Genomic DNA, 8101 nt, shown 5'->3' with positions numbered 1-8101 from the left:
CCCCCCCCAGCCACATCTGGCCACCATCCTGGACCCACACCCTGGTGTAGTGACAAAGGGTTTCCGTCCACTGGCTCAGGATGCTGTCTACCGCCTGTCTGACATGGAGGAGGATGAGGAAGAGGAACAGCACAATGGGATTGGTATCCTGGAGAAGGGGGCTGCAGAGCGAGGTAAGGAAGAAGAGGAAGAGGAGGAGGGTGGGATCACGTTCACTGTGTACTCTTCATCTACACCAGAGGAGAAGAAAGACAGAAAGCAGTCGATGTCTGCTTCCCCTGTTCCACCTCTGTCCGCCACCCTGCCGACATCACGTGGGACACCTGCTACTTCCTTCTCAGTCAGATCAGACCTCTGTGTGACCACAGAGACATCCAGCCTGTCACCTCCGCCCATTCCAGGAGCTTTTGCAGTCGGTCAGGTTTGCACATCAGTAGCAGCAACAGCCTCCTCCTCTGGTAAATATTACCTGAAGTATTGACATCTGGTTCATTAAGGATTTTTATAGTTGCCACTGTGAGTTTGTTTTTCTCATAATCAGATTTTTTTTTTGTGCTCAGTCCAAAATCCTGGGAAGTCTCAGAGCTCCACCTTCTCCACTTACACCTTCACAACCTGCCGCATCCTGCACCCCAGTGACGTCACACAGGTCACCCCAAGGTAACTCTACTTCAATAAAGAAACCTTTTATGTCATATTTACTTTTTATTATGTAGTAATGACAGGATGACAGAATAATGAGAGTGACATCCTACAAGGGCCTGCAGCAGATTTAAACCCACTGATTGAAGGGATCCATAGAGAGCCTAGGTAGCGGCTAATGCATCCAGCTGACCATTCATTAAGCTCTGCCCCCTTTGCTACTCACCTTGTCATCTGTGTTTCAGTTCTCAGTCCTCTCTCTTGGCCAATACACCAAGCTCCATGAGGACAGGTCCCAGTACCCCTGTGACTCCCTGCAGGCTGAGCCTGGGTGGCTGCTTCCCCCCTCGACGCCCCCCTGCGCCAACCAGTGGCCTGGCCAAGCTGGTCCTTGAGAGGGGCATTTCTGCACAAGTGTCCACCGACACCCCTCCTTCATCCCTGAGACCAGATCCTCGGCAGCCCCTTTTCTGTCTTCTGCCAACCACACCTCCTAACTCCCCCTCCCACTCACCTGCTCCCTCTCCTATGCCCATGGAATCACGGCAACATCCTGCTGACACTTTCCTAGCCTCACGGCCAGCAGAACTTTTTCTTCAGGATGTTTATGGGTTAAATCTGGGCCGCGCCCCACATCCCAACCTACCGAGCCCCTCCCAGGAAACTCCAGCCCATGTCCCTCCCCCCAAGTCAACCCGAGCCAGGGCCGACTCAGGCAGTGTCGGACTGGTGGAGAGGCTGCGGCAGCTGGGATTCACTAAAGTGCTCCATGGTTCAGAGTCTGAGGCTTCAGTGCCACGCCAGGACTCTGCCACTTTTGTGTCAGCAGGTGGGGGGAGCCTCTTGGACGGCCTGAGGCGCAACCAGAGCCTCCCGGCTATGATTGGTGCCCAGGTGGCAAAGTCAGCCAGTACCTCTACACCTCCACCTCACCCAACCTCTCTGGCCCTCCCCCCTCCACCATGGGGTAACCTTAAAGAGCGCCGCCGCCGTCTTGCCTCTGTATCTCATGCCCCGTCAAGTTCAGCCAAACGCTGAAGAGGGGATGGACTCTAAAACATGAACCTTGTTCTTTACACCTTCATCAGTATTCAGGGGTCAGGGCATCAGTGAGCAGAACAGTCTTTCCTGTTTGTGTCTTAATTTTAAAGCACAATTTAACTGAACTGACTACTTTTAGCGATACTACAGTATCTGTGTGAGTAGAGATGATGCTAGGTATTACAGCCTTAGCTTGCCTCTCAGTGGGTTATTCAGCTCTCAGTACCTTCTAGTTAGCTTCTGTAGTTTTCCTGTGAGGCTCTGCATGTTCAGGCACAGGTAGACAAGAGGGAGAAACGTAAGTGAGTGAAGGTTTGTGGAAGTGGATTAGGAAAGAACAAGAGTGAAGTCAGGTGAATGAAAGAAAGGGAGAGTGTGGTTTATTCATGGAAGAAGAGAAAGTGAAGAGAAAAAGAGTGAGCATCCAGACCTGCTATTTCAAGGGCTTGTTCTGATTTGGAAAAGCTTTAGTCTCTAATAAAACAGTATCTTGCAAGCCAACCATGCCCATAACAGTGACTTGTTTAAGAACCTCTGCCTCAACATGAAAAACCGTTTATTGCTTGAGGGGATTAAACCGTTTATTGCTTGAGGTTAGAATACTTTGAATGTTACCTGGCTTCAACAACATACTGCCAGGAAACATGACTATATTAATATTATAATGATTTGTCAGCAGACCTTTGTTGCACAGATAATGACCATCCATGTGCCATGCTCCCTTCTCACCTCTTGCCAGTGTCTGACTGACACATTAAAAACATCTTGGCCTCCAGATGCCAGCATGCACCTGTTGGCAAATCTGTGGGGCGTGGCAAAAGGTAAGGTCAGAACCAAATCAGACACGGCACAAAAGCTAGGGCAGTCTGCTTTTTCCTTCAGGGCCATATGTCAAGTGCGTCTTTAATGGTATGAGGCCTTAAGTAGAAGCCAGCACTGTTCTGATTTGTGTCCCTGTTAAGCCATCTTTATACATATTAGTTGCCCTCAGTAAGTTTGTATTCATTTTTGGGGGAATTTGCGTGGTTTGACCTTTATAGGGGAACTGCGCTTCAGAAGGAAGCCCCATGGGATGTTGAGGCTCAGTCTGTTTAGAGGGGAAAAACCACTGATGATATTTTAGTTGTGTGTCGTAATCAGGTTTATTCATTTTCTCTCTTTTAAATGTTTCAGGCTTACCTCAAGGACCTGTGGTTGCATACTTTGGCCAGCAGGTGGAACTATTCCTGTAGGATAATATTTAAAAGTTCATTTAATACATGGAAACTTGGAGCCTTGTGTTCAAACCCTGTGATCCTTCATTGCTGTTGTCCTTAACATTCATCAGCCCCTCTCTGTTGCAGCACTTTTTTGATCCTATGTTTTACAGACATCACTATTTGAAGTATATAGATTCTAATATTAATAAGATTTAGTGTAATGTGTGCCTGTTGTATCAATGTGGGCTAACATTTTGTCACAACATTTTAATATTTGCAGCAGTATATATTTTTTGTTCTCCATCTCTAGAAGAGGCCAACAGAAGGGAATCCAAATTAAAGCCAACAGTTTTTTTATTTTTATTTTTGAAGGATCTGAATACTCTGGCTTAAATGTGTATATGTGATGCATTTTGTGCTAATTTGCTGTAAAATATTTATTAAAGGAAGAAGAGCTTCAGTTTAATATTTTGTGTGTTTGTGGGATCAGAGAGAAGAGAAAGGATTCAAACAGTTCATATCTAGATTAGCTGTTGTTGTCATTTCCCCTCTTTTCCAGTAAAGCAGAAGGGTCAGCTACAGTATAAAATGTCCTCTTCATGTCTCCCCTCTAATATCATGACCCTCTGTGTACTACTCCTAACTATTATTGACCTGCCTCTTTTGAAAAAATAAAAAATAAAGCAATGGAAATAAAGCCACTTACTCACTGGCTGGTTTATTACTCATAGCTTGATGAACAAACATGCAGCAACTCATCTAAAAATTAAGACTCTAAACAGTGCAATGTTTTCTTTTTGTGCAACTTCACTAAAACTGCATTTAAGATATGAAAATAAAAAGGTCAGGTGCAACTAAACTTAAAAAATGTTTAGTCACTGTGTCCTGACAGTTTAAGGTGAGTTTGGTCAGCATGAACACCTGAAGCCAGCTGCTGTTCATAGCACCATAGTCCACCAATCACTGCACCTTCCAGCCTGTAGTCTCACATGTCACAAATCTTAATACTGTCAGAACTGGAACTGAACTGGCCAAGGGCAAAGTCCAGGCCCACCCCGACACCACTCCCCACCCCGAAGGTGGGGTAAAGTGGCTGGGTGAAGTTAGCCCGGAAGGTGTGTAGGTGTGTCATGCTCTCTGCAACGCTGTAGAACGCCAGCATTCCTGTGGACAGGTCCAGGTAGATGCCCATACGTGGGGAGTAGGTGACTGGTATGTCCCTTTTCTCATTGTCATGCATGGCTGAGCAGCACGTGTCTGACAGCTCCAGGGTCCAGGATTGGGCGTTGTAGCCGAGCCCCGACCTGGCATCTGATCCTTTCCTGCTCAATGCCCCATAGGCTACGCCCATAGAGGAGCCCCTCCCTCTCCACTCCACTTCCCAGTAGCAGCGCTGGGCGCCCAGCGATCTGTCGCACATCACCTGGGTCCAGCCATCAAAACGCTGGGGAGTGTCAGGGTAGGGCTGCGCTGACCCCTGTAGGGTGGCTTTGGTGTTGCCCTCGGAGAGAGCCAGCCGTCGGTGGGCTGTATTGGGGTCAAGGGTCAAGGTCACAGCATCTGGAAGAGCAAGGGTTTAATGAACAATTCTTGAAAATTAAGTATATTCCCTAAGTCTTGACCTTAGAAAATTGACTTCACAGTCCCCACTCAAAGCACACGAGCTAGGTTTTTTTCAATTTGGTCTTCTTCAGCAAATGGTGTCTGCTCAGTTGTCCTGGAGGGAAGTCTGATGACATGCTAGGTCAGTAGCTTGATAATGCTTTTATAGCTTCCATACTGGTTTACAGATTAATGAAGACCATTCTGTATGTTCCAGTGGACTTTGAGCTGGGATTTTTTTCTTTTCTTAGTTTTTTTTTTTGTCAAATCACAGTTTCCAATGTCAGGAATTAACTTTTATGCTTAATCTCTTAAGTCTTAAAAGAGCTATGAATGAAATGATATCAGGTACTGAGCTTTCCATCTCCATAGCAACTGAGCAAACTCCATCTGCTGATCATGACCATGGGATACAGTAAAAAAGTGGTGGAATAAGCTTCAGCTCGGACTGGGTTGTCAAATATATTCACCTTTGCATGGATTTACAGTGCCTTGCGAAAGTATTCGGCCCCCTTGAACTTTGCGACCTTTTGCCACATTTCAGGCTTCAAACATAAAGATATAAAACTGTAATTTTTTGTGAAGAATCAACAACAAGTGGGACACAATCATGAAGTGGAACGAAATTTATTGGATATGTCAAACTTTTTTAACAAATAAAAAACTGAAAAATTGGGCGTGCAAAATTATTCAGCCCCCTTAAGTTAATACTTTGTAGCGCCACCTTTTGCTGCGATTACAGCTGTGAGTCACGTGGGGTATATCTCTATCAGTTTTGCACATCGAGAGACGGAAATTTTTGCCCATTCCTCCTTGCAAAACAGCTCGAGCTCAGTGAGGTTGGATGGAGAGCATTTGTGAACAGCAGTTTTCAGTTCTTTCCACAGATTCTCGATTGGATTCAGGTCTGGACTTTGACTTGGCCATTCTAACACCTGGATATGTTTATTTGTGAACCATTCCATTGTAGATTTTGCTTTATGTTTTGAATCATTGTCTTGTTGGAAGACAAATCTCCGTCCCAGTCTCAGGTCTTTTGCAGACTCCATCAGGTTTCCATCCAGAATGGTCCTGTATTTGGCTCCATCCATCTTCCCATCAATTTTAACCATCTTCCCTGTCCCTGCTGAAGAAAAGCAGGCCCAAACCATGATGCTGCCACCACCATGTTTGACAGTGGGGATGGTGTGTTCAGGGTGATGAGCTGTGTTGCTTTTACGCCAAACATAACGTTTTGCATTGTTGCCAAAAAGTTCGATTTTGGTTTCATCTGACCAGAGGACAGGGAAGATGGTTCAAATTGATGGGAAGATGGATGGAGCCAAATACAGGACCATTCTGGAAGGAAACCTGATGGAGTCTGCAAAAGACCTGAGACTGGGACGGAGATTTGTCTTCCAACAAGACAATGATCCAAAACATAAAGCAAAATCTACAATGGAATGGTTCACAAATAAACATATCCAGGTGTTAGAATGGCCAAGTCAAAGTCCAGACCTGAATCCAATCGAGAATCTGTGGAAAGAACTGAAAACTGCTGTTCACAAACGCTCTCCATCCAACCTCACTGAGCTCGAGCTGTTTTGCAAGGAGGAATGGGCAAACATTTCAGTCTCTCGATGTGCAAAACTGATAGAGACATACCCCAAGCGATTTACAGCTGTAATCGCAGCAAAAGGTGGCGCTACAACGTATTAACTTAAGGGGGTTGAATAATTTTGCACGCCCAATTTTTCAGTTTTTTATTTGTTAAAAACGTTTGAAATATCCAATAAATTTCGTTCCACTTCATGATTGTGTCCCACTTGTTGTTGATTCTTCACAAAAAATTACAGTTTTATATCTTTATGTTTGAAGCCTGAAATGTGGCAAAAGGTCGCAAAGTTCAAGGGGGCCGAATACTTTCGCAAGGCACTGTATAAACTCCTTTCATCCTTAACTCATCTAATAAATGTAGTGTTCTGGTTGAACATTGAGACTTACACTGCAAGAATTCCTCTCTTGTCCTCGGCTCTGGGGCCTGGATGCTGTCAATGTTGATTTCTCTCACTGAAAATATCACACAATCTTTAGTACACGCGTAATGATTTGCTTTATTTATATATAATTTTCTGCTTTGTTTTATGTGGTACAAGTCATAAGAAGCTTTGGATTTTGTTCATTATTATTTGTGACTTCTTGTTGTTTTGTTGCAGAGTTACCATGAAGACAGAATACATTTACTCACATGCAGGGAAAGCAGCAGCGTGACTGAAAGAGTTGTTTGAATCCAAGAAGAGACTGGGGTTAACTGTTGGAAAATGTTAAGTATGTAAGTGTAACACACAAATGGACTGAACATGACAGACAATTGTTTTTTGTGTTCAAAGCTGCCATCTTACCTTCTGTTGGTGTTTCAGGTAGAGCAGGCATCCCCCCTGTTGAGCAGTCACACACTTAGACAGTACAAAAGGTAATGTACACGCAATGTTTTTCCGAAATGGATTTATTATGTTTTCTGTATGAAGCCAACCAGACACTGTAGTGTCTAGAGGAGAGAGCTGGAGTCAGGCCTTACATTGGGTTCCTCCTGCAGATGGTGTGTTATTATCTGGGGCAGCAGGGGTGGCCTGGTTTGTGCCACGTCGATGGGAGCGGAAGATGCTGCTGATTGATGCCATCCGACTGAAACCTGACCAAGCCAGGGGGAGAAGGCAGAGTAGAACAATGGAAATAACATCTGTTTGTCAGTGCTACACTACACAGGTTTGACCAGTCAGTGGCAGCAAATGGAAGCAATTCTGAGGATTAGTAGTCACTGTACCTCCAGTTGATGCTGGAGCTGGAGCTGGAGCAGGGGTGACTGGTGTCTGAGCTGCAGCAGGGGCAGCACGACTCTGACTGGACCTGCTCCAGAGAGACTGGGACTCCCTGCGACTGGGAGTCGGGCTGGGTCTAGGGCTAGATCTGGGGTTGGGGTCCCTCACTGTTTTGGAGGATATGTTAGATCAAGGTTGGGTTATCATCAGGTAATAGCTTCTAGTAATATGACTTCTCAGACTAGTCTAAAGTTGCAGTGTAACAGACTGCAGTAGTGCCTTGAATAAAATATGAAGAAAGGTACAAGAAACTGGCATTTAAATGAAAACATTTCCGGCTTTATTAACAGGAATTCTTGACCTTTAAAAAAGAGTTAAGGTGACCACCTGCCAGGCAAAGCTGAATGGACCTACCTGTCTCTCTTTCCTCTCTCCTCTGTTTGTCCTGAGGTCTGGGTGACCTTGGGATTCCTTTGTCTATAGCAAGGATGTGGTGCAATTTTAAACCATGTACACACAAGTTATTGTTTCATCCATGGTCATGACCCACACTGCATGTCTGATGTTAACTCAAGAATGTTTCCTTTCAATTCAATAGCACACACACAGTCTCACCTCGTGGTGTGTCTCTGCTCCTCACATCTAAACTTTTGAGGCCTTTAACTGAATGAGAGAATGTGATTATAACAAGGACTGCATGTTGAATGACTTTTGATGTTATTACATGAGTCAGGGTACAGTACCAAGCCCTCGTCTTTCTGTATTCTTGTTCTGTACTCGTGTTCCAGGTGAAGAAGCTGTAATGCATGAAAAAAAAAT

General features: G+C 44.9%; 2 protein-coding genes and 1 long non-coding RNA gene across 3 annotated transcripts in view; 2 read left to right on the top strand and 1 right to left on the bottom strand.

The window, feature by feature from the left end:
* The window catches only part of trak2 (trafficking protein, kinesin binding 2), a 14786-nt gene extending 11438 nt beyond the window's left edge, over positions 1-3348 (top strand). The window contains exons 16-18 of the mRNA XM_020592129.1: positions 11-458; positions 561-660; positions 888-3348. Coding sequence (XP_020447785.1) covers positions 11-458; positions 561-660; positions 888-1680 — 1341 coding nt within the window. The 3' untranslated portion in view covers positions 1681-3348. The remainder of the gene's footprint in view (positions 1-10; positions 459-560; positions 661-887) is intronic.
* A 91-nt stretch (positions 3349-3439) lies between these two features.
* Positions 3440-8101, bottom strand: part of trim25l (tripartite motif containing 25, like) — a 7270-nt gene continuing 2608 nt past the window's right edge. Inside the window, exons 8-16 of the mRNA XM_020591920.1 lie at positions 8026-8079; positions 7898-7945; positions 7697-7759; positions 7288-7449; positions 7042-7155; positions 6866-6901; positions 6712-6774; positions 6468-6533; positions 3440-4442 (exon numbers count right to left, since the gene is read on the bottom strand). Coding sequence (XP_020447576.1) covers positions 3868-4442; positions 6468-6533; positions 6712-6774; positions 6866-6901; positions 7042-7155; positions 7288-7449; positions 7697-7759; positions 7898-7945; positions 8026-8079 — 1181 coding nt within the window. The 3' untranslated portion in view covers positions 3440-3867. The remainder of the gene's footprint in view (positions 4443-6467; positions 6534-6711; positions 6775-6865; positions 6902-7041; positions 7156-7287; positions 7450-7696; positions 7760-7897; positions 7946-8025; positions 8080-8101) is intronic.
* LOC109955617 (uncharacterized) lies at positions 6716-7121 on the top strand. Its single transcript, XR_002274294.1, has 3 exons — positions 6716-6795; positions 6884-6936; positions 7060-7121. It is a non-coding gene; the product is annotated as an uncharacterized LOC109955617 (long non-coding RNA).

The sequence above is a fragment of the Monopterus albus genome, unplaced genomic scaffold (genome assembly GCF_001952655.1).
Source record: "Monopterus albus unplaced genomic scaffold, M_albus_1.0 scaffold16.1, whole genome shotgun sequence".
Taxonomy (NCBI): Eukaryota; Metazoa; Chordata; class Actinopteri; order Synbranchiformes; family Synbranchidae; genus Monopterus; species Monopterus albus.
The sequence above is the reverse complement of the archived record's forward strand: the minus strand, read 5'-3'. Positions and strand labels throughout refer to the sequence as shown.